Genomic DNA, 27,128 nt, shown 5'->3' with positions numbered 1-27,128 from the left:
GTCTGACATATTTGTGTAGGAGTAACAGTTGCTGTGTCGCTTTTATAAAATTCATACCAGAACATTTTATTAAATGGCAAATGTACAAAATAAAGACAAATGTAAATGAGATAATTTTATTTATCTTATAATAGTAGCAGCATTATGAGAAAACAGCTCTTAAGGTCAAAGTATACATCATGAAATCTCTATGTTGGCTTTATTAATAACAAAATACAAGTTTCTATCCTTACATAATTGTGTTGTGTTTTTATTACCTTATGTTCAATAGATTTTCGCAATATACAGATATCCAGTGTATCTATGGAAACAATATCATAGAAATAAAATAAATACGAAACATTGGATAAAAAAAAATAGGTCAAAATCCTTGGAATACAAATTAAAGTTTTGCTATACTAACATCCACCAACATTATCTAGACAAAACAGTCTCAACAAATAAAAAATTTTAAATAGTTTTTACAACGTTAAACAAATAACATTACAGCTGAATCCATGAATCTTATTCTGCAGATGTTGACCTTTATACAGTATTGAAAGGAGTGGCCCCATATTACATGCTGACCCTTTCAAGCAACAACTACAGGGTATTTACTTGAAGAATTTTTCTACTTAAAAAAGATTGCAAATATACAATGATACTACTAATACTGAAAAAGTGGATAATTCCAGCATGTAAAGCTACACTTTAGTCCAACATTTTTTAACCTTTACCCTGTAAATTTCTAAAATGGACTGATCCATCATTCAATTTGGGCAGTACCATTTTTTATTCAAAGGGGTGTTCACTGAAAATTTACTGGCTGAATAGCGAACAGTGCAGACCATGATCAGCCTACACGGATGTGCAGGCTGATCCTGGTCTGCATTGGTCGCAATGGGAAAATTACTTGCTGCTAGCAGGCTAAAGGTTAAAGTAGTATTTGTTCCAATTAAACAAAGAGACAGTATTACTGAACAAGAAAATAAAAGCTTTGAAAATTTATTCAGTTGGACTCCTGAAATTAACTGAATTTAATTACACTAACAAACTCTCATGTTATTTTAGAATGCCACTGAATGCCCTGGCTTCCAGTCGTATTACTTTTTGTAGAAATAACAGTGTCTATCTGTTGTCTGGAGTCTTCCTTGCAGACCTTTCCTACTACTGCTGTTACACTTGCAGTGATCCAGTAAAACGAAGCTTGACAAATCATGTAAATATTTCAACTGAAGATTATTTCAGACAATGATCAGTAAACAACATAAAATCAGCGTGTAGAATTTCTGTTAGAATTCTCTGCGATGGTATTTGTCTGGTTCATAGTATGATGTGACAACAACTCTGTTTGAGAATTTCCGCCCTGTCAGAGCTTGCTGTGCCTTTTGACAATCTATCAGTGAGTTAAACTCAACAAAAATCTGTAAAAGAACATTCAATATAGGAAATGACCAAGTGAAATGGGACATGTATCGTTCAATCTGTGTACTTCAATTATAATTTGAAAGAATCTTACCCCTCTCTACTACTTGCCATTACTACACATATCAAAAAGACAAGTAACATTCATTTCAAATCTTTTGAAGAACTTGAACAATATTAACCGGCACATTTGGCTGCATTAGCACAAGGTTAAGGTCAATACAGCTACCAGAGGACAAAAAAATAAAGCAAATATGAAATCGCTTGGTCAAAGATATTTCTATTAATCAACTCCTTATAGGCCATCATTTTAACAAATCAAAATGCTTGAATCCTACATTGGCTGTGTTTCTCATTTTAGAACAGATATCGGAGTTTGGTATTGTCTAAATCTGTTTCACATGATTTGCATTATTTCATCTATAAATATTGTATGCAATATTGAGTATTTGAATAATTATAAATGACAATGACATTAACTGTCATCAAAAGGTAGAATACCAATTAAGACCAATTATTTACCCATACTGATATTCCTAAAATGAAGTAAACTTGATATATTGAGCCGCGCCATGAGAAAACCAACATAGTGGGTTTGGAACCAGCATGGATCCAGACCAGCCTGCGCATCCGCGCAGTCTGGTCAGGATCCATGCGGTTCGCTAACAGTTTCTCCAATTCCAGTAGGTTTTAAAAGCGACCAGCATGGATCCTGACCAGACTGCGTGGATGCGCAGGCTGGTCTGGATCCATGCTGGTCGCAAACCCACTAAGTTGGTTTTCTCATGGCACGGCTCATATAATCTGTCTCCAGACAAATGAAAATGCATTTTTAAGGTATTATCTGAAAACTAGTGATGCTGCCATATATAATTCAGCACAATTGTACAATACAACAAGAAAGGATAGTTATTTTGTACCTTTCCACATCCTGGGACATCTATACCCTTGATTGGTCTTGGGATTTCTAAACTCTTCACCATACCATACTTGCCACACTCTTCTCGTACATCCTCCAGAATGTCTAAATATAGAAACACGTCAGTTTATTATTACAGTAAAATCTCTTCTTTATTTAAAGAACTCAGTAGTCACACTGTTTTGATGAAAAGTTATTTCATATTTTATAATTACTTTTCTAATGCCACCAAAATGTGAGAAACGTGATGATAATGACTACCATTTCTAAACAAGAGCTGTCACTAATGGTGACAAATGCCCCCGCAGCACCTTGACCTTTGACCTGGTGACCCCAAAGTCAGTAGGGGTGGTGTACTCAATAAGTACTATCAGCATGTGAAGTCTGAAGGTCCTGGGTGAAGAGGTTCGCATGTAAAGTGCCTTCATGCAAAAAGTTAACGTTGGCCCCTGTGACCTTGACCTTTGACCTGGCGACCCCAATGTCAGTAGGAGTGGTGTACTCAATAAGTACTATCAGCATGTGAAGTTTGAAAGTCCTGGGTGCAGTGGTTCGCGAGTAAAGTGCATTCATGCAAAAAGTTAGCATTGGCCCCTGTGACCTTGACCCTTGACCTGGTGACCCCAAAGTCAGTAGGGGTGGTGTACTCATTAAGTACTATCAGCATGTGAAGTTTGAAGGTCCTGGATGCAATGGTTCAAGAGTAAAGTGCCTTCCTGCAAACTAAAGTTGGCCCCTGTGACCTTGACCTTTGACCTGGTGACCCCAAAGTCAGTAGGGGTGGTATACTCAATAAGTACTATCAGCATGTGAAGTTTGAAGGTCCTGGGTGCAGTGGTTCGCGAGTAAAGTGCCTTCATGCACAAAGTTAACATTGTGACTAACGAACGAACGAACGGACAGACAGTTGAAAACTAATATGCCTCCCTTCGGGGGCATAAAAATACCAGAATAGTTGTTACACAGCAATAATTCTGTCATTACTATTTATCAATGCTAAGTACACTAGAAAATGTATTTTACCAAGTGTTACATCATTTAATCAATAAGAACAACCAAATTAGTATAAACTTCATTTATATATTGAATGTCATACTGGGAAAGGTTTTTTCATAAGCTGACATTCATATTTCTCAATATTTACATAATTTTAGAGTTGTCATGTCAAAAATCTGACTCACTATCTTCAATTTCTTTTTTTATATGAACTTGACATTGTCCAGTAAATCCAGCAAAACAATCTCTCAAACATTTGGGGATATTTTATGTAACACTTTGGTTGATGCAGTATGCCAAGATCATATTTTTTTGAACATGCTAATACAGGTTTTTTTGTCAGCTGTTGTTCTATACCTTCATATTCATCCTCGTCCTCGAGATCTTCTGGCGTTACCATGTTCATCAAGCAGAGCACCTCTGTTGGTGGTCCTGATCCCTGTTGGAGGTTTAAACCCGGTACCTGCACCTGTACAGGTGCTGCCTGGGCATTCTTAGCTCCAACACTCGCCCTTTGAACGATAAGCTTCTTGTCCCCTAACTGCATTCCATTTAACCCTGCACAAGCCTGAAAACATTTTCAATTTCTCTTCACTTTAAAATAAAATTCATTAGCTGAATGAAAAAGATTAAGTCCAAAATAAGAGACTAAGAATTAAGGGAAAATACAATGTTTTAAAGCAACTTCATCACGAGTATGTTCAAAAATGCTTCCATTTTATCAGACTGAGAAATATCTGTCACCCCGGAATCAACATTCAAAGCCTGATTGTCAGCAGTATATAATGAAACAGCATAAGGTGATCACCAATTAATTACATTCTTTCAAATACAGATGAATCAGACATAGCAGTCACCAGTATTAAACAGCCATTTGCCTTAAACAGCCAGTTAGCTAACTTCCCAAAATGGTTTTTTTTTTCCCAATTTCAACTTGTCTCACTCACCCACCTGCCTACAGCAGCCAGATTGTGTCGCTAGCTTCACTCGCTGCTAAATACAGGGTTGACTGTATAACTTTTTTTCACGTATGTATAATGGCTTTTATTAGATTTGATACTAACTGAAGGGTTTGATGCACAAAATTATTAGGACGGATGTTGGGACATCCTGACATCGACAAATCTAGTTGCCCAACATTTCAAGGGGACATAAAAATTGAATAAATTTATGTAAAATACAATAATATAACCAATCTTCTGTTGGAATACAAAAGCAGCATGTGATATACCTGGTCTGTGACTGAGGGTCCTCCCATCATCTCTACATATTCACAGAAAGCATAGCCCTTTGACAATCCAGTAGCACTGTCTTTTACCAAGTTAAAAGCCTTTAGTGGTCCAAATGATGTCAGTAATTCCTTCACCTACAAGATTGATTATACTGTTACAGAACCTCACAACAACAGAGAAAACTAACTGAGCACAGAGTTCTACATCTTTCTACATAAATATCAATTTAAAGAAAAGATAAGAATTATTTCATTTTTGATACAGAATTTTATATTAAAGCCTAATGAAAATAGATTTTTTTAAAAGGGTGTTTTTTATTTTAAATCAATAATGAAAGCATTTCTGTCTTCAACCAAAGTTAAAATTATGTGGTTCAAGACACCTTTTTAAAAACATATTTCAGTATAAAGAGTGAAGTATAATAAACATATAAAAATTTACTTACCTGTTTAAATGAAACAATATAAAACATGAAGCAAAATTGTACGAGTGTTTATCATTTTGGCTGAAGAAAACTTGTTTCACAGAACCATGCATTACTTTTTTTTTAAATAAAACAGATGTACTTCAGAAAGAAGGATAAGCATGAGTTAAAACCTTTAATCAAATATGACAGTTCTAATATAAAAAAATATGGCCTCAAACATTTTTGCTTCAAGAAAAAGTTACTCCCATGAATACAACATTCCTCTGACTGACCTAAGTACTCTTTTAATACAAAAAAAAAAAATCTTCAGAAGTCCCAATCCCAAACGTTTTTAAAAGCCATTTTCTCTTTCCCAACCCACTCAGAATTCTTACCTATCTACAGTAGTTCGGTTACATGATTTAACTTGAGTAAACTTTTACGTAAGCACTTGCCTGGCATTCTTGTAGCACAAATTAGAGATAACTCAACCTCTTCCCCTATGCTAGGGAGTAAACGGGGAGAGAAAACAGAAAACAGATTAATAAGTGTTTTCAAAAAACAGCAAAATATACAATATAGAGCAATCTTATTCAAAGCAATCTTTTTATGCCTGACTAGTTCAATACATGTGCTATTCCTCAAGTAACATTTTTTTCTTTCTAATTAACACTGAATTCCGAAAGCGAAATTTAGAAATACATTGCAAAAGATATCATTTTACGTACAAAAAATTTAAATTCAACATTTGTTAAAATTTTCAACAATTGCTGAAAGAGAAGAGCTGAAAGAAAAAGGCCTGAAAAAGAATCCTGAAAAATCTAAAAGCTCTGGCATAGGGAGATGGCGGACTGAAACAAATGTGTCCTGCAAAGAGAAAATCCTGCAACAAAAAACACCGCGACTAAATTTGCAAAACTAACACCTTAAATTTACTAGTCAGTCAACTTTCAGTAGATTTTCCTTGAAATCTTTTGCCGCGCAATTTCATGTGAGGAGTAGTTTAAGAATAGCACTGTATCACGATGGTTTACTATGTCCCCCTAGTGGTGTCACTCAAATACCTGAAATTACCTGCAACAAAACAAAGTGCTGATGTCTGCGTCACTGTCGCCTCTTCCTGTAACATCATGTGACAACATAGTACCCACAATGCACCTGTACAATCATGACAGGATATACATACCTGATCTTCATTAAGATAGTTTGGTAATCCTCCAATGAAAATCTTGTTTGGAGAATCTTGCACAACAGTTGACACGACACCTGAAATCAATTATATATATTTTTGTAACTTTGATTTTTGCATAATAATTTCAACACAATTCTCTTCTTTTTTTTTCAGATCAAAAACGTAATAGGCCCACTCCAATAATTTCAACACAATTCTCTTTTTTTTTTATTTTTCAGATTAAAAATGTAATAGGCCCACTCCTTCAATAATTTCAACACAATTCTCTTTTTTTTTCAGATCAAAAACTTAATAGGACCACTCCTTCAACAGCATTAGATAAAAAAAAACAACATCTTAAACATTCATTACAACAACATCTAAACATTTCATTTTAACTCTGCAGTTCAGTACAAAGCAAGTAGAAGTGTCTGTTTTCAGCTGTTACATTCTCAGTTAGATATAAGTCAAAAACATTTGTTAGTGGAAACAATAGCCTTGAAATTTCACAGCCTCTAAACTCAACATTTTCTTCCTTAATGTTATTAACTAAATTGCATGCAGTCAATATCGCACTGACTTTGTTTGCTTAGTACCTGGTACATTCACTGAAGGATTTTCTGACATTCCTGGCAACACCTGGTAATCTCTAGGTCTGCGTATCTTCAGTGACTGTCCTTGAAAGTTTATTCCATCAAAAGCCATTGCCTGTGTTGTTTCGTCAACTGAACGGAACTAAAAAGATATTTACAACATTTCATTTTAAAGAGTACTGTCAAATTATAAAATCATATACACATAATAACTTACAAGCTTAGAAGAAACTAGCTTTCTGATATTAGTCATTTCCAACTGAATCTAATTTCATAGATATAAATAGATTTTGATATTTTTTATTCATATTCAACGGAGAAGACCAATGATTCATGCTTTCAGCAAGTTTAAAGTTTTCCCACAAACATTTAAAATGAACATTTAACATTGATATTTACCTCTACAAAGGCAAAATTTTTATCGAGGTTGATCTGTACTGCAATGACAGGATTACCCTCTGCCTGTGCCAAGCCACTCATCTTCATTTGGTCATTGAAAAAATCCATCATAGCTGACTGTAAGGAAAAGAATCACATTAAAATGCTATTGTGATACAATCATCAACCCCATAATTATAAACTATTCGCCAAGAAAAAATTCTTTGATGTTATAAAATAAAAATCTTCATGCAAGGTAGTCAATTAGATCAGAGGAAGTTACCATGCTAATCTAGTTTGAAAACATGACTATCATTTAAAACATTTCCGATATAAGAAATATTCTAATATGGCTCGATTTGATTTCCAGTTAAACAAAGAAGGAAATCTAGCTCTATATTCTGTGATAAACAATGGCTGATGCCTTCTTGTGATTTATCATCTAATTTACCATGGTTCATCGTTCAGATGCTTCAGTATTTAACCACCGGGCTAACGCCCTCGTGGTCCAATTCCTACCCTTCTGAACTCTGAACTGTGGTAAACTAGATGATAAACCACTCGAAAGCCTTGATTATTTGTTAAATGATATCTGCCAACTTTCTGGTTCAAACCAACATATCCAGATATTACTGACTGCCCTGCTAATGACTCTTGAATATATAGTCATGGGAATGTTAAAATTACCACAAAATCTAGGGAGTATGACACAGCAACATAGTGCTATTGTAATTTTGATAAACAAATGTGTAAATTATATCACACAAATTTAAGACTGGGTTTGAATACTTGACTCAAAAGGTCAGGCTTTTCATCAGGAAACTGGGAATAGGCCTGGCCTTTTTTAGTGGGAAATTCACACAGAACTGCCTATTTTATGAAAAGGTAATTCAATAATACAGGGCCTTTTTTCCTTCTGTATAGAAGAATAGATGTCTTTAACAGAGGCTTAATGATCAGATATTTGCTCATTGTTGAAATAAAATACCCAAAGTACAAAACAATACTGGTCAACTATTAACAACAGGCAATCATCCTATGAGGTTTGACGACATTCTCAATTACTGATCGGACTGACCACCAATATGAGCTACAGTAGTACACCCTCTTCTTTGATAGAGGCATAAAAAATCAAAGTGAAGACTATGCTAGGAATAACTCCATACCAGCATTTATCAAGAACACAGTGAAGGATTGAAAGGATAACTAGTTCCCGCCATCTGCCTACTACAAAATTTTAAAATGCTGTTTGTGATAGGGGTCAAAACGGTAAAATTAGTTTGGTTTCATATATTGTTCTTCACTCTGCCATTTGCACATTATTATTTTTATTGTAATTATTAATCAACAAAGAAACAGTTACCTCAGTAACACCAAATGGAATATTTCCGACATATAATCGTCTAGCTTGCCTACTGACAGCACTACCAGCAAACGGTACAGTTGTATTTGTAATCTGTGTGGTGGGAACTGGTGCAGCTTGTGGAACTTGCCCGGCAGCTGGAAACAAACAATTAAACATGAAACATCATATATATTTGAAAAAAGTAAAAAAGATGCTGGGGTGATTGAAAGAATGGAAATGTATCTCAGACTCTGTGACGTTGACTTCTAAGCCACTGACCACAAAATCAATAGGAATCTTCCTCAAGAGATACTTGTCAGTGTACAGTTTGAAAACACTGGCTATTCTACTTTCTGAATCCTCCTAAAATGATTGTAAGTCATCATGTAAACTTTGAAAGAAATTGCTGTTATACTTTGTAACCAACCTAGAGCACATAAAGTGGACACTTTATATCTAATACCTGTTTTTTTTATTTGTTTTGAAAAAAAAAACATCTGACACAATAACATAAAATTAGTGAAACTTTTATGGGCATAAACTTTTTATTGACCTTGCAATGCTTTGTACTGCATCGGAGTCATGTGCTCAAATCCTGGTGGAGGAACATCCCAATACTTGTAAGGCTTCTTTTTCCTGGTAGTCCTCTCCTTTGATCGACTGTAACACAAACATAAACAACAAAATTATTTAATTAGGAAAACTCTCTCATGTCATTCTACAGTCTAAGAAATTTACTAGCACAAGTACTAGCAAACATAAAATTTAGACAAATGTTAAAACTAGAGGCAGAGCTGTGTAAGATAGTGTTCAACTAGTTGACAGCTTCTGAGTCAAACAAGGGAAATAACTTGGTAAGACTTATGTAAATGAGTTATTTTATTACAAATGGTTTCAACTTAAAATTCTATTATGGCAATTATAAGAACTTGCATGCAAAACTTAAACAGATTTTTCTATTTAAAATGAATTTTCTAGGTCAAATAAAGTCCATAATTTGGATCAATTTAGTAAATTTTCAATCCAACACAGAGTAGATACTAAGATACAGCTTGAAAGTTGCTTTTTGCAAAGCTTTAACCATTTTTTCCCAGTGCTCTAATTTGAATTAAATTTTCAACTAAAAATATTCTAACATTGTTATTTCAGTAGGTTTGATGCAAGAAGCTTCATTCCAATACAAGCAATTGTTATTGCACAACTTTAACCATGATGTGACCTGACCCCAACACTGGGATGAGTAGAATTGCTCTCATTATTCTTCGAGCTAAAATAACAATAAACAAGAGCTGGAGATAGTAACTGGCATGAAAAACTTTATCCAGAAGTTTTAAGTTCAAAAGGGGACTTATGTTGGCCAAAATGCATGTCAGAGTTATGAGACTTGATGCTATCACCTGGTTTTATAACCCCGAAGACACATGCGAAGTTTCAATTCATTACCTGTATTAGTTTTGGAGATAGTAACTTGCATGTAAAACTTTAATCCGGATTGTCTAAGTACAAAAGGGCGCATAATTTGGTCAAAATACATGTTAGAGTTATGGGACTTAGCTTGAGGTTGGCAACTGACCTAGAAAAAGAAACAAGAACTTTCAAAGCTATAATTATGCCTTTAAATGATAGCCATATGTACTTGGCTACTTGTAAACAAAAACTTAAACCAGGATTTTTCAAGTCCAAAAAGGGGGCATAATTTGGTCAAAATGCATGTCAGAGTTATGGGACGTGATGGCGCTATCAATAGTTTTATAACCCTGAAGACACATTTGAAGGACCAGATGAAGGTCATATGAGGGACAAGGTCATTTTTATATAGGTCAGTTTGTAGATTGTATGAACTAAATTGGGTCAACAATGTTGGCTGTAGGCAAAACGGTAAAATATCTGACAGCCAGATGGAAATTTCAATCGCTATACGTCCGGGGGCATAAAAAACATTCTAACCTACTCTGGTGAACACTGGATAAGAAAAATTCAAGAAACAGTGTAGACAAATTTTGTGGATACTGCATGCACTCATCTCATAACATGTCCTGTTATACGGGCATACCATATAAATAAGTCTCTGATGTTCCTTTTAGCCAATCTTACCTTCTAGACCGGTGTTTTCTATTTCCTCTCTCCCGTGACCTTGACCTTCGTTTTCTGTCCCTACTTCTAGACCTTTTAGTCCTTGACCTTGAAGCAGAACCTGACCTTGACCTTCTTGGTCTGTCCTTATCTCTCTCCTCTGAAACAGAAATACTCTGTGCAATGTTTATCAGATCTAGGAAACCGTTGTTTTTTGCAGATATATTCAGTAAATATAAAAACAATCCATAAATTTAAAGATTTTTCAGTCTATAAATTTAAAGACTGGGTATATGAAATTTGTTAAAATTACTATTTAAATCAAAACTGCTGGTAAAAATGAAATGTTTCAATCATTTATTTCATGCACAGATAAAACTAATAGAAGAATTTCAGACAGGCAGGATCACTTTAATTTTTTTCACATTTTCCGAAAATTCAAAGTCATTAATATTGATAGAAAACCACATATAACCTTCATTTATGCATGCAGTCTTAAAATCTTAAAAGTTTAAACCTGTGGTTTAATTTAATTTAAAAGATTTCATTTACCCAGTCTGTAAATCTATAGAATGAACAAGAGCTGTCACTAATGATGACAAATGCCCCTGCAGCGCCTTGACCTTTGACCTGGTGATCTTGACCTTTGACCTGGTGACCCCAAAGTCAATAGGGGTCGTGTACTCAATCAGTATCAAGTACTATCAGCATGTGAAGTTTGAAGGTCCTGGGTGCAGTGGTTCGAGAGTGACATGCCTTCATGCAAAAAGTTAACATTGGCCCCTGTGACCTTGACCTTTGACCTGGTGACCCCAAAGTCAGTAGGGGTTGTGTACTCAGTAAGTACTATCAGCATGTGAAGTTTGAAGGTCCTGGGTGCAGTGGTTTGCGAGTAAAGTGCCTTCATGCAAAAAGTTAATATTGGCCCCTGTGACCTAGACCTTTGACCCCAAAGTCAGTAGGGGTTGTGTACTCAGTAAGTACTATCAGCATGTGAAGTTTGAAGGTCCTGGGTGCAGTGGTTCGCGAGTAAAGTGCCTTCATGCAAAAAGTTAACATTGGCCCCTGTGACCTTGACCTTTGACCTGGTGACCCCAAAGTCAGTAGGGCTCAATACGAACTATTAGCATGTGAAGTTTGAAGGTTATTGGTGCAGTGGTTCGCGAGTAAAGTGTCTTCATACAGCAAGTTATCATTGTGACCAACAAACTAACGAACGGATGGACAGTCGAAAACTAATATGCCTCCCTTCGGAGGCATAAAAACCTTTAAATTTATGGATTGTCAAATTTGTAAAAACTATGAAATCCTAGACCTGTTTATAATAACAGTTTTTACAGAAATTGAAAAACAGCGGGGAAAATTCCCCCTTTATCTGAAACAAGAGCAGGGGTGTAAAAATCCACTAGCCCGCTCAGATTGGCGAGTTTAAGTCCGGATAGGACGAGTGGACCTTGTTGTATACTAGACTGATTGGACGAGTGCTTTTTATGTCTTATCTTTACTAAAATTCAGCAAAAAATGTTGAATTACAGGGTACTAGACAACTTTTGGGGACAGGTACCCATACCCTCAGGAAGGGGAAATTTTCGATATTTTAAGACGAAAAGGGGTAGTTTAAGCCATGTATATGTAACTACTTTTCACACTTATTAATACTGTTTTCAATCATTTCTAACTGATGTGACTATATTGCAACAGTAATCTTCCTTAGAGGCACTATATAATATTAAAAGAAAGAGTTAATATCTATTTGTGTCAAACAACCTATCATCAGGGGAAATTTCTTCTGAGAAAGGGGAAAAAAACATATTATTTTAGGAGGGGAATGGTTCCCATATTCGGCCCCAAAAATGGCCAAACAAGTGCCCTGAATTACTACATCGCGAAAAAAAGAGAATAAACTTTGCTTTGGTAGACGCTTGAAAATTCAATCGCATACTGATAATGATTGCGCGCTAGACTGTGATTGTTACTGTTTAATTATTGATGCAAATATAACAAGAAAACCATGTACCATAAGCCAGTCAAGATAAACTTATTTATCCAAGTTAATGTTATTATCGTCACTGTTTGTTTTCCCGAAGTTTGTCAAAGCATGGCAAACCAACATCCATAGTTTATTTGGAGAGCGACCAGGTGGTGGAGATGGACAAAAATACAGTGAGAGAAAAAGAAAAATGTGGAAAGAAAAATTAATTTAAGCAAAACAAATATGATTAATTACAAGAGCTGTCCGTAAGACAGCGCGCTCGACTTTTCTCAGTGCTTAACTCTGAATTAGAGCTTTGCCAGTAAAAAAAATTCCAAGTTAGAAAGGGACATAATTCTGTCAAAATTAAAATCAGAGTTATGGGAATTGTGTCTCCTGGTGTAGACTTTGATAGAAAATAACTATTTTGAGTTTCAAGTCAAAAGCTTTAATAGTAACAGAGATATCTGACTTTAACAAAAAAAATTTTTTTAAAATTCTAAGTTAAAAAGGGGCATAATTCTGTCAAAATTCAAATCAGTTATGGGAATTGTGTCTCCTGGTGTAGACTTTGATAGTAAATAACTATTTTGAGTTTCAAGTCAAAAGCTTTAAGAGTAACAGAGATATTTGACTTTATCAAAAATTTTAACAAAAAATTCTAAGTTAAAAAGGGGCATAATTCTGTCAAAATTCAAACCAGAGTTATGGGGATTGTTTCTCCTGGTGTAGACTTTGATGGTAAATAAGTATTTTAAGTTTCAAGTCAAAAGCTTTGACAGTAACAGAGATATTTGACTTAATCAAAAATGTTAACAAAAATTCTAAGTTAAAAAGGGGCATAGTTCTGTCAAAATTCAATCAGAGTTATGGGGATTGTTTCTTCTGATGTAGATTTTGATGGTCAATAAGTATTTTAAGTTTCAAGTCAATAGCTTTGACAGTAACAGAGATATTTGACTTTATCAAAAACTTTAACCAAAAATTCTAAGTTAAAAAGGGGCATAATTTTGTCAAAATTCAAACCACAGTTATGGGGATTGTTTCTCCTGCTGTAGACTTTGATACTAAATATCTATTTTAAGTTTCAAGTCAATAGCTTTGATAGTAACAGAGATATTTGACTTTATAAAAAACTTTAACCAACACCGACGCTGACGCGAGTGCAATAGCTCTACATTTTCTTCGAAAAGTCGAGCTAAAAATGGAAATGTGGTGTACAAGCATGACAATCTGGAGAATATTATCTGTCTACTGTGTGTTATATTTGAAATTTGTTTGTTGTACATATTACTTCATTCATAAACGTGACAGTATTTAAATTAGGGCTGGGATGATTTCAAAATTTTGAAACCGGTTAATCATTTGTATGAAATTGAACCGAACTGGTTAATCGGCCGCCATATTGAAAATGCTGTTTTCTTTCCTGACACTCCCAGCAGCTGACTTCATTAGGAACTTATGGACTTCATCGTTTGCAAGCAGTGTGATAATCAATAAGTCATATTTTGGTGCATTTTATTTTTAACATATCACTACAGGCAAATCTGACACTATTGACTATGTTCAATGTGCTATAGCTGAAATTTACTGCAGGTCTATGTGCTAGTCAAAGAAATGTATAAAGATAAAGTATGATTCGTGATGTTTATTGTTTGAGAGCGATTAGCGGTTTTGCAAAATAAAAACCGGTTTCACCAAGTAATAGAATCGAATCCAATTAACCGAGTAATCGTCCCGGTCATAATTAAAATGTCATTTAGTTGTAATTTTATTAGGGCGAGTGACTTTTCACTAAGAGCGAGTAAATTTTAATGGCTACTAGTCCTGCAGGACCAGCGGTGTGAAATTTTTTTTACACCCCTGAAGTGGGTCGTGATTGTCCTAGATCGCTCACCTGAGTTGAACAGCTTTTGTAGATTCTTATGCATGGAAAATGTCTGTGAAATTATTTTTAGATAGTGCTAGTACTTTCTGACAAGAATATTCTAAAAAGTTTTACTAAGTGACTATATCAAACAAGAAACATTTAAAGCAAATATAGGAAAAAGTTACCACACTTCTTGGAGGTCATGTTTTTTTTTTGACATAACAGAACAAGATTTTCTCAGTCCAAAGGGGAAAGGAGGCATAATCTGGCCAAAATGCATAGTTAATTACCCCAAAGACACATGTGAAGTTTCAATTCAATATCTGTATTAGTTTTGGAGAAAGTAACTTGCATCTAAAACTAACCAGCAATTTGTAAGTCCAAATGGGGGCACAATTTGGACAAAATGCACGTCACTGTTATAGGACTTGATGCTTTATTTGTTTTATAACCCCAAAGACACATGTGAAGTTTCAATTCAATATCTACATTAGTTTTGGAGAAAGTAACTTGCATCTGAAACTAACCAGCATATTCTAAGTCCATTGGTGGTAGTGGCTAGAAGTACTGTGCATAGGCTAGGGAACTGGAATACTATTTCTATGCATAAAGCTGTCGGAATTCACTTTGTTTCTTGTATCATGCTTGTTATTATCTTAATTAATTTTACCATATATCAGCAAGCCATACCCTTGCATTTATCTGCGTTTACTGTGTCTCCAAAAGTGTACTCCCTGCATACTGTAGAATGATATAAACTAGTACGAATTAATGCGGAAATCGCTGTGGCCATAATTAGTATTGATCAAATCTTTTTATTTTTCAATTTGCCAATCACTTTGCAAACTTTAATCCAATAAAAAAACTGATGCAGGTGAAATGCCGAGGTGTTACAAACCAGTCTTTAAAGTGATCAAAGAATCCGCTGGAAGATTTAATGGCAATTAACTTATTTTGTACATCTGTAAACATCTAATGACGCCTATACAAAACAATACAATAATTTAAACATGGTACATGTTTAAAGCAAATAACATTTAAAACGGCACAGTAGACTAGTTATCACACATTCATTCATACTAGTTTATATCATTCCAATATAGCGGACACGGTATGAGGGGAGTACACTTTTGGAGACACAGTTAACGCAGATAAATGCAAGGGCAGGGTAAAATTAATTAAGATAATAATATGCATGATACTTACCTAAAGAAACAAAGTGAATTCCCGCAGCTTTATGCATAGGAATAAAATTCCAGTTCCCTAGCATATGCGCGGTACTTAGGCTAGAGTTCTCTAGCCACTGCCAAGTCCATTAATGGGCATGGTTTTGTCTGGTATTTACAGTCTCTGCCAACCCTTGGGTAGAGGCCAGTAACTGCTCTTTCTGCTACTTCTTTTTTACTTGTTGGTACATAGACCAAGCCCTTTTGGCTACTTTGTGTACACGCCGTTTTTGCCATCGCAGCCATGTTTGCTGAGTTAACTTATTCTTTGTATTTCGTCTTCATCCTTGCCATTTATGGTGTAAGTTCAGACATATTTGTCCCTTCATTTTTGCAGTAACTTATTGCTCAGTTCTTCAGTTCTTAGTGAATTATTATACCATCACAACATTCGTTCTTATAATTTTTCGTACCTAGCTTAGTATTTTTCATCTACATTTCCTGGGGTTCCACTAGATCTGAAAACCCAAGAGTCCAAAGTTTGAAGGGTTCTATTAAGGGGGCCAAGATGGCCCTAGGTCGCTCACCTGTGTAACACACCATAACAGTGTAAACATGTTTTACCTAGTGATTACATGGAAACAAATATTCTGACCAATTTTCATTAAGATTGGACCAAAAAACGTGGCATCTTGTGTGTAAACAAACATTTTCTTTGATTTGACCTACTGACCTAGTTTTTGACCCCACATGTCCCAGATATGAACTTGTCCAAGACTTGATGATAACAAAAATTCTGACCAAAATTTATGAAGATAGAATAAACAGGTAGCTGCCTTCAATTAACGCTTCATGCCCCCGGTGGCATCCTTGTCGATACAAAGCAACCAAAGTCCAAAACGAGGTCAAGTTCAAGGTCAAGGTCAAACTGAGGTCAGGTGATGTCTGAAGATGAGGAATGGTCACAGGTTACATCTGCATTAGTATCAAGTCATTCTAGTTAAGGGTATTGATGCTAGACGAAACCGTCCCATCTGGTTAACCTCATATTGACGAACGGATGGACAGGACAATCACTATATGCCTGTCGCATCAGTAGATGCCAGGGGCATAAAAATGTGCCCCCTAGGGTGTAAACAAGCTTATTCTTTGATTTTACCTGGTGACCTAGTACATGACCCAGATAAAAATTCATACAATATTTCATGCAGACAAACATTCTGACCAAGTTTCATGCACATCAAATGAACGATAGTGTTAACACGCTTTTCCTTTGATCTGACTGGGTGACCTAGTTTCTGACCCCATATGACCCAGTTTCAAACTTGGCCTAGGAACAATCAAAATATTCTGATTAAGTTTCATGAAGATAGGGTCATAAATGGGGCCTCTAGGTTGTTTACAAGCTTTTCCTTTGATTTGACCTGATGACCTAGTTTTTGAACCGACATGACCTAGTTTCGATCCAGGCCTAGAGATCATCAAGATAATAATTCTTTGCAAGTTTGTATCAAATCAAAGCATAAATGAAACCTCTATATGGCTGAAAAGGCCAAAATAGAAAATTTTGCCCCTTTCTGGGGCAGAAACTCTAGAACCCATGATGGAATTTATCCGGTTTTTGAAAGGAATTGAGACCTTATTGTGACTTACGTTATGTGTAAGTGTGGTTAAAATCAAATACAGAATTCACTTCTATCGTGTTCACAAGGTAAAATTACCAACTTTTGGCTCTTTTTAGGGGTCAATCATGGGCCCTAACTCTAGAACCTATGATTGGCTCAGACAGATTCACCATGGAATCCACGATTTATTGTTGTTGAAGACATTTTGCAAGTTTGTATCAAATCAAACCATAAATAAAGTCTCTATATGGCTGCAAAAGCCAAAATAGCAAATTTTGGACCTTTAAGGGGCCATAACTCTGGAACTCATGTTGGGATCTGGCCAGTTTGCAAAAGGAACCGAGATATTATGCCAATACAAGTTATGTGCAAGTTTGATTAAAGATTATTGCAAAATGTTGTCTCTATAGTGTTCACAAGCCAAAAATAGCATATTTTGGCCCTTTAAGGGGCCATAACTCTGGAACCCATGATAGGATCTGGCCAGTTTTCGAAAGGAACCGAGATATAATGCCAATACAAGTTGCATGTTAGTTTGATTAAAGTTGATTGCAAAATGTTGTCACTATAGTGTTCACAAGCAAAAAATAGCAAGTTTTGGCCCTTTAAGGGGCCATAACTCTGGAATTCATGAGGAGATCTGGCCAGCCTTCGAAAGGAACTGAGATATTATGCCAATACAAGTTGTTTGCAAGTTTTATTAATGTTGATTGCAAAATGTGGTCTCTATCATGTTCACAAGCGAAATATGGCAAATTTTGGCCCTTAAGGGGCCAGAACTCTTAACCCATGATGGGATCTGGCCAGTTTTCGAAAGGAACCGAGATATTATGCCCATACAAGTTGTGTGCATGTTTGGTTAAATTCAAATAAAAAATGTGGTCTCTATAGTGTTCACAAGGAAATTGTGAACGGACGGACGACGGGTGATCACAAATGCTCACACTGTCACTAAAAATATTTCTATATTGTAACGGCCTAATGCTCATAAAATCGAATCAAGCACACAAAATAATGATTATAATCATATACTCTTTTATTCAGTAATCTAATCATCGCTGATTGACTCCCTAATCAAACAAGAGCTGTCGGAGGACAGCAACGCTCGACTATTCAACAGCCTTGTCGCTTGAATGAATACGGAAGTCGAAAAAGGGGCATAATTTAGTAAATAAGTAAAATAGGGTTATGGAACCTGCATAATGCTTATCAGCTCATGATAGTGAACAAGGTATGAAGTTTCAATCCATTCCCATTAGTGGGTACTGAGATACCAGCTTACATACAAAAACTTAACCAAAAATTTCTATGTTGAAAAAGGGGCATAATTTTGTAAAAAAGCAAAATAAAGTTATGGGACCTGCTTTGTGCATGTCAGATCATGACAGTGAACAAGTGTGTGAAGTTTCAATCCATTCCCATTAGTGAGTACTGAGATACCAGCTTACATACAAAACCTTAACCAAAAAATTATAAGTCGAAAAAGGGGCATAATTTTGTAAAAAAGCAAAATAGAGTTATGGAACCTGTGCAATGTAAGTCAGTTTATCACAGTAAATAAGTGTGTGAAGTTTCAATCCATTCTTACAAGTGGTTACTGAGATACCAGCTTACATACAAAACCTTAACCAAAAATATCTAAGTCGAAAAAGGGGCATAATTTTGTAAAAAAACAAAACAGAGTTATGGAACCTGTGCAATGTAAGTCAGTTTATCACAGTAAATAAGTGTGTGAAGTTTCATTCCATTCCCACAAGTGGTTGCTGAGATACCAGCTTACATACAAAAATTTAACCAAATCGGGACGCGGACGCCGACGCATGGGCGAGTCCAATAGCTCTACTATTCTATGAATAGTCGAGCTAATAAAATTGTTGCAAATTGGCTCCTCTCCTTTCAATAATGGATGTTGTTTATTACACAGATTATCGATTTTTTCACATATTTTGCTCTAAAAACACTGTGTAACAGACATAGCTTTGGGCCGTTTTCGCCAATTAAAAATTTACTGCTGTCATTTGAAAAGTCCCGGGTAACGGTGGTTTAACTCCACCTTCAATACAACACGCATATCATTAATTTAGTGTATGCGTCCTTTCAGTGACCGCGAGTGTTTATTTAAAATACACAAGTTTTATTGTAGTAAAATGAATGATAAGAGAAAGGACTATCAAAGGAAAATGCCCCTGGGTCCTGACTGATGCTGAGGCAAGTATCATGCTGGGTCCTTTGAGCATCTTTAGAAAATCTCCTGGGTCAAATGGGACCCCTGATTTCGAGGCTTTTCATTACAATTTTCCAATCATAATAAGGAATAGTTACTGTTCTAATGTTTATTCCCTTTCTTAAATCCATTTTAGCAATTTATCTTCTTAGACCAGGCCTTTTTTTCATCAATTTGGGAATGCCACCAACACTGGTGGAATTGGGAAAAGGCTCTCGGAAATTGTCTTAATTGGGACAATTTGCAAATTACCAAAATCTACATAAATGTGTTTTTGTGTGAAATATTAATGAATTGCATTTCAGTAGTTGTTCAACAGTATTATAATTTACCTAAATATACATACAAATTAGCAAAACTACCTTAAAACAGCAAAAACCCTAAGAGGTATAATCATTTGGGAATTTTAAAATCAACTTTGGGAAAAAAACATACTTTTTTGCATTGGGATTACCTCCTTTTACTAAAACTTTTACCGGAGGTAGATTTATAGGGGGAAAAAGCCCTGTAGACAGTATTTTAGTAGGATTTTCGTGGAACCTTCTCTGTCACATTTTTTCATAGAAATTTAAACAGGTTAGATATGACAAACTCCATAATATGTTTTATATACTTTATTGACTATTGTTCCTTTTCGTATATTTGCAGTATTTTACCCCATACACCAAGTAGTAACCAACAGAGAAATAAATGCTGAAAACATTCTTCTGGCTTGTGTTACTTCTTGTACAAACTGGTTAGCTAGCTGGAACCCAGCATAGGCATAATTTGGCCAAAATACATGTCAAGAGTTAACTTATGAGACTTGACCTAGTGAGGTTGGTAATTCACCAAGAAAAAGTAAGTTTAAAAACTATATGCCTTTAAATGATATCCATATTTACTTGCATGCAAAACTTTAACCAAGGTCCGACACCGACACCAGACCAGGGCGAGTAGAATACGTAGACTATTGTTCTACGAATAGTCGACCTAAAAATCATTTAAATATATTCTCCATATCAACATTATAGGATAAATCCTGTTTTCCAGTATTAGCTATCATTAAATACCCATTTCCATTTTTACGGTGAGGGAGGTATCTGCCATTACGCTATATAGCAGTAGTGTTTAAGATTATCCTTTTTTCAGGCTTTAAACAAAGAAAATGTATTAAAAAAAGCATTGCAGATTATCATAAGGGTGGTTTTCAAAATAATGAAGCAAAAGTGTGACATAGGGGTTGAAAATTCAAACTTATTTCTTAGGGTGGTCACCTATTTTTTATGATAGCAAATACTTCAAATTTGAAGGAAATAACTCTCAGAAAGTGTTGAGACATGCCAATAAGAAAATATTTCAGCCTTTAATTCGAAAGTTCAGTGATTTTCCCATAAGATGGGTGATAAATGTTGCAGTGTTTTATGACAGGGAAATATGTATAACAGTAATTTTTTCAACATAAATGATAAGTAATGGGTGTATGTGTATGGTTTGAAACTTATTTAATCATATGTTTGTGGACATTGGTTTTTTAAAATCACCCTTTCTGCACAAATCTGACATGAAAATAAAACTTTACCTAGAAAAGTTGTTGCTGAATGCAAAATAACTAACATATAATTATAAAACCTATTTTTTTCTCTCACTTTGCATGTTTATAAACCACATGCCAAATTTCAAGAATGTCCAGTAATTCTAATTTCTAGAATTGTCAGCTCAAAATTGAGTTATTTTACAGATGCACAGGGGACACATACTGAAGATCAGTGTAATATTCATCCATTATTAGTTTTCTATTCATAAAAAGACTAATGGTAATCAGCTTTAGACAAATACTATTAAAAAATAGTTTATTCCACATAATAACTACAAAATTGAAAAATTTCACTACAAACACATGAAAATTCAACAGAATGTAGTGCTTTAAATGAAAAAATAAGTGACTTTATACATAACTAACACATTGAAATCATTTAGGTTACATGCAATGCTTATTCATAGTAGAAAAATGACAAAATGCCATGCATGATAAAATGGAATAGTAAAATTCATACATACTTTATAATGTTACTAAAAAGGGTGCACAGGGGACAAATTGTATCAAAATATTTATTCATAGAATATGTTCATGGTAAGTAAAATTCTTTTAACTACGCAATATTTACTAGTGAACATTACATATTTAGGTAAACTTAAGAGCTTAAGAAGCAATAAAATTGATGTTTCCAGTTTTAAACTTGAAAATTGGCAACTTCAGAAGAAAATGCAAACAATGAATTTTAAATTGTCCAGGGTTTCTTATATAATGCTAAATTATAAAGTAATGCCTAAATTTTGCATTCACACTGCTAAGAATATAGAACTGCCACCACAAATTACTGTAATGCTATGATAATTGATATATGTCAAAAAAGGGTGCACAGGGGACATCACTTTTGGCTCTGTGAATGTTTAACAGTCAGTAATATGTGAAGTTGAACGCTGCTTTTGTATCTGTTGTAACTCCCTTTCAAGGAAAATAAAGTAAAATCCCATTTTGTTTAAAGAATAAAAGAAATCTGACTCTTAACAACTGAAAAGGTGCACAGGGGACATTTTTAGGTGTATAGACATCCATCAAGTTTCTGAGAAAGTTGATTTATTAAAGAAAAAAATCATACTGTGTCTTCACAGCTGAAAGGATAAAGATCTTAGAAAAACATTAAGACTTTAGAAAAGTAATAGGGTTATGAAATTGTAGTGTTCAACATTTAAATTTAGTATTTTTTTCACTATTTTTTGTGAAGGGGGTTCCATCACAAGATGTGAAATATTGGTAACAATAAGATGTAGGTAATGAAAAGAAGTATTTTATTTAAATGTGCAGAGTTTAAGTTACACAAAAAAGCCAAAGCTGTAACAATAAAGCATGGTTTTAAAAAGTAAGCCACAGTTGAAAACTATACTTCATGTAAAATGTCACACTTTTTTGGGTGCACAGGGGACAAAATTAGCTATATAATTTAAAATAACTTTAAAACTGTTTGAGTCATTAAGCTGAAATTGCACACATTTATTGACTACATTGAGTTGGATATAATTTGTCCCAATATACATTCTAAAACTAAACTGAATTAAAGTAAGGTGAGAGAAAAGAAAAAGCTTCATTATTTTGAAAACCACCCATAAAACAGTGTTGTAATTAAGATGTAGCAAAAATATCCCCAAAGTTAACTTTATTTTTTAAAACTTATCTTTTATTCTATACTGCCACTTCCGTAGCATGATACCGATGATGTGAAATTATTAAAAATTTTCAGGGTAAACAAAGTTTTTGTGCAAAGATTTTGTTGCCAAGGTCGTAAAATAGTATTTTCATTGCGAGAATAAAAGAATTTTCCTAATTCCTTATCTTCTGGTAAAAATAATCGCTAATATTGTACACGGACTGTCGGTCGTTATATCGGTTAACCCGATAATGTACCATGTAAAATGTCTTCCTCTCGCTACCACCAGCCCTGGATCACAAGAAAAATCAAACGATTATCCAGGAGGAAGAAATGAGCTTACCGACGAGCCAAGAAATCTGGAGATGATGCAGATTTTCGCCATTTTAAGGAGCTCCAGAAGGAAACCCAACATGAGACTAAACGGGCCTATTCCAAGTATGTGAATGATATGGCCACACCCGACACAGACAGGAACCCAAAGAGACTGTACTCATTCATTAACAGCCGACGCTGTGATAGCAGTGGTGTATCTCTATTGAAGAGAGCTGGAATCTCGCATAGCGACCCCAAAACGAAGGCCAAAATCTTGAATGATCAGTTCAGCAGCGTATTCACGGACGAAGACACTTGTAATATGCCCTCTATGTCTGGAAGCCCCTCTCCGAGGATGCAACCATTTACCATCCACTACAAGGGTGTCCAGAAATTATTGAACGACCTGAATCCACACAAGGCCCAGGGACCAGATGCCATACCATCTAGATTCTTGAAGGAATGCGCAGCAGAAATAGCCCCAGCCCTAACATTAGTGCTTCAAGCCTCACTACAACAAGGTCGAGTTCCTGATGACTGGAAACAGGCTTTGGTTACTCCTGTCTTCAAAAAAGGCAACAAAAGCTTAGCCTTGAACTACAGGCCCATCTCCCTTACCTCCATCTGCTGCAAAGTGATGGAACATATCATCCACAGCCAGGTCATGCAGCACCTAGACAAACAACATCCTTTCTGACAACCAGCATGGATTCCAGAAGAAAAGGTCGTGTGACAGCCAACTTATCCTCACCATACAGGACCTTGCTGCAGCCCTTGATGAAGGGGAACAAATCGACGCGATCCTTTTGGACTTCTCCAAAGCCTTCGATAAGGTCCCACACCAGCGACTCCTCCTGAAACTGGATCATTATGGGAACGGTGGCAACACCATCAAATGGATCCACTGTTTCCTCTCCAACCGTAGTCAACAGGTTCTTGTCGAAGGACATTCATCAACAGCTGCGCCTGTCACCTCCGGAGTACCACAAGACACCGTTCTTGGCCCTCTTCTTTTCCTTTTGTAAATTAATGACCTGCCACAGAAAGCGACATCAACATCTCGCCTGTTCGCAGATGATAGTCTCCTCTATAGGAAGATACGGTCACAGCAGGACACCATAGCACTACAGAAGGACCTGGACCAGCTGCAACAGTGGGAAAAGGACTGGCAGATGGATTTCAACCATCCAAGTGTGAGGTTGTTAGAATAACCAAAAGGAGAAACCCTATCAAAGCCACTTATACCATCCATGGCCATGACTTATCAGTAGTCACTTCCAGCAAGTACCTTGGTGTGACATTAACTGAGAACCTTTCCTGGAATGCTCATGTGGACGACAAGACCAAGAAAGCAAACAACACGCTTGGCTTCCTTCGATGCAACCTCTCAAGATGCCCACAGGGAGTCGAAGCCCAATGTTACAACAGCCTGTGAAGCCGGTAATTGAATATGCTTCAGCCACCTGGGACCCTCATACCAGCAGAAACATCCAGCAACTGGAAGCGGTCCAGCGCAGAGCAGCCAGGTTTGTGATGGGGGATTACAAGACCACCAGCAGCACCAGCCAGATGATATCGAACCTTGGCTGGGATTCTTTACAACAAAGAAGATCAGACAGTAGACTGGTGATGATGTACCGCATTACACACGGCCTAGTAGACATCCGTAAGACTTGTTCCTCCACACAACAGCATTCCACACGTGGTCACACCTTGCGATATGCACTGCCTTTCTGTAGGACTGACACTTACAGACACTCCTTCTTTCCAGCCTGCATCCGATTGTGGAACCAGCTGCCAGAGCACGTCATTGCAGCCCAGACCTTGGACACTTTCAAGGCAGGGCTTGCCAGTTGTCGCCGCTAGCTCTATGTACAGGGATTTTAACTGCTTTTACCTTTTTTATCCTGCACTGTTGCTCATTTCACAACGACCTTGTACATAGTCTTTCCATACGCGACGATGCTCCAGAGTGAGCCCTGCGTATTACCAGGAAGAAGAAGAACCCACCAGCTCCAAACCCTATTTACCAGGCTGGTAACATTGCCCTATCGGGCTTATGACACAAAAAGTAATATTTCTTGAAAAATAATGAAGATATTTCTTCCAAACTTGGTCCATTTGTTAAGCATAACAAATGATACAAATTAGAATAAAAATAACTTGGTTGCCTTCAGTTTTGGTAGAATTATTTCCCCTTTTCAGATTTTTATGACGCATAATCTCTGAAGTCCAAAAAAACAATGTTCTAATGCTAAGTTTAAAACAAAAAAGGGTTAAATGGCTTTCTAATGCTCTAAATTATTGCGCTAGTACATGAATGTAAGCATTTTACTCTGCTTTCACTTACAACATTATAGAGAAATGTTAGTCCTAAAAAAACTGCTCATACATCTGCACTAGAAACAAAGTATTTACCCTAAATATATAGAGTAAAGGTATTGGCCCACAAGTTGGAGCACTAGAAAGCCATTGAACCCTTTTCTGTTTTAAACATTGCATTAAAACATAATATTTTTTGACTTCAAAAATTATGCAACATAAAAATCTGAAAAAGGGAAAAAATTCTAATTAAACTGAAGGCAACAAAGTTATTTCTATCTTGATAAGCATTATATGTAATGCTTAATAAATGGACCAAGCTTGAAAGAAATATCTTCATTATTTGTCAAGAAATATTACTTTTTGTGTCATAAGCCCGATCAGGCAATGTTACCAGCCTGTTTACGGAAATACCAGAGAATGGGATTTATCCTATAATATCGAAATGGTCAATAAAAAAACTGACGATAACTACTGACTGTCGGTTATACACGCACCTGATCTAGGTAAAACAAATCTTAAAAGACTGCATCCGAAATAATTTATCCGGACAGCAGTAGAGAATACTTATACAACTTACAACACTGTAAAAGGTTTTATCATTACATTATGTATTGTAATCAGCGGATGACTATACCTTTCACCTGTGCCATTTCTCTATCGAATTCTTCAAAGTCAGCCATAATTACGCTTTTTTACCCTCGACAAAACAATGGAGTCCGTGCACGACGCTCGAGTCTGGTTCCTATGACTGGACCAAGTTCGACTGGCGGGACAAGTATTTAACCCGAAAAAAAACCCGGATATTTTCCGGAAATTAGGAAACTGGACAAATGTTTCACTATTACTGTTGTCGCATAACGTCTTTTTCGGAGTGTCTATGCTTGATTTAGAATAAAATGTTGTCGCTGGAGATTGTTTTGTTGTAAAACTTTGTAGTTTAAACTGGTATGACTAAAGAAACCGGAAAGGAACCTTTTCCGCGGAAAGGACTTAACATAATCGAATAGCTTTAATTTTTAACGATACTATTGAAATATTCCTTCACATTTTATTTGGCAATAAGCATAGAAAACAAATGATTATTTCTAACAATTGTAGACGATTCATAACACATACCAGTATATGAATATGCCAAAGCAAAAAACCAGCTGATCGGAAAGGGTTTAATACGATAGGAATGGGTTTGCAATATCGTTGACTGGCGTCGAAAACCTCGCATATTCATTTTGTGACTTTTTTCAATTGTTTAGAATTAAGTTATTACCGAATATTTTGTGAAAATCAAATTACTGTGTTTCATCTTTACTGAGGAGCACTGTATCTATCTATCTATCTATCTATCTATCTATCTATCTATCTATCTATCAACTGAAATAAAACTTCATGCAAATGAGTGAATGTGGCTTTTTTTATGGTACTTCTGCACGTTCGGATCAAATATTTTTCTACAATGTAGAGTTTTATTAAACCCTGATGTTTCAGATCTTAAGAATACACTTAGAAAAATTCGGCAAATAAAACAGGTATATAGGGTTGTGTGCTCAATTTTTTGCTAGTCTGATTTGAAAAGTTTTAACCTCACACAAGTTTTATAATGTGAGTTTATAAGAAAATCACAATCTCGAATATAATTTTTTCTACAATATAGATTTTAATGAAACGTCTCACAATCATAAATATGATGAAATAAAATGTATAGGTCCTTGTATACTTGTTTTGAGATATTTTCCCACGACTAAAAAGATCTGCGAATTCCAATCTAATTTTAAGCCATTTTTTAAAAATTATTTAACGTGTCAGATGTTTTAATATCACACTTCAACTTTAGACAGAGAGTAACGTTGCTGTTCACTCACCTGTTGCCATAAATTTATAAAATGATTTTCATTTCCGTACGCCGAATCCAGGCTCCGGATTATCAAACGC

General features: G+C 35.6%; 1 protein-coding gene across 1 annotated transcript; it reads right to left on the bottom strand.

The window, feature by feature from the left end:
• Window positions 1-102: 102 nt before the first annotated feature.
• On the bottom strand, window positions 103-25,990 carry LOC123563644 (splicing factor U2AF 50 kDa subunit-like). The gene is made up of 11 exons (XM_045356558.2): window positions 25,837-25,990; window positions 10,539-10,677; window positions 8,998-9,104; window positions 8,463-8,599; window positions 7,121-7,237; window positions 6,725-6,863; window positions 6,144-6,223; window positions 4,551-4,685; window positions 3,677-3,887; window positions 2,325-2,428; window positions 103-1,403 (listed from the first exon to the last, which is right to left on the bottom strand). The coding sequence occupies exons 1-11, from the start codon at window positions 25,880-25,882 to the stop codon at window positions 1,272-1,274; spliced, it is 1,347 nt and encodes a 448-aa protein (XP_045212493.1). The 5' UTR covers window positions 25,883-25,990; the 3' UTR covers window positions 103-1,271.
• Between the last annotated feature and the right edge of the window lie 1,138 nt (window positions 25,991-27,128).

This window comes from Mercenaria mercenaria, chromosome 2, assembly GCF_021730395.1.
Source record: "Mercenaria mercenaria strain notata chromosome 2, MADL_Memer_1, whole genome shotgun sequence".
NCBI classification, from domain to species: domain Eukaryota; kingdom Metazoa; phylum Mollusca; class Bivalvia; order Venerida; family Veneridae; genus Mercenaria; species Mercenaria mercenaria.
The sequence above is the reverse complement of the archived record's forward strand: the minus strand, read 5'-3'. Positions and strand labels throughout refer to the sequence as shown.

Coding starts and splice junctions, on each gene's coding strand:
- LOC123563644 (XM_045356558.2), bottom strand. CDS start 25,882: ATGGCTGACTTTGAAGAATTCGATAGAGAAATGGCACAGGTGAAAG. Junction 7,238..8,462: donor TTCCATTTGGTGTTACTGAG/GTAACTGTTTCT, acceptor TTTTCCTTACAG/TCAGCTATGATGGATTTTTT. Junction 4,686..6,143: donor ACTATCTTAATGAAGATCAG/GTATGTATATCC, acceptor TCAATCTTGTAG/GTGAAGGAATTACTGACATC.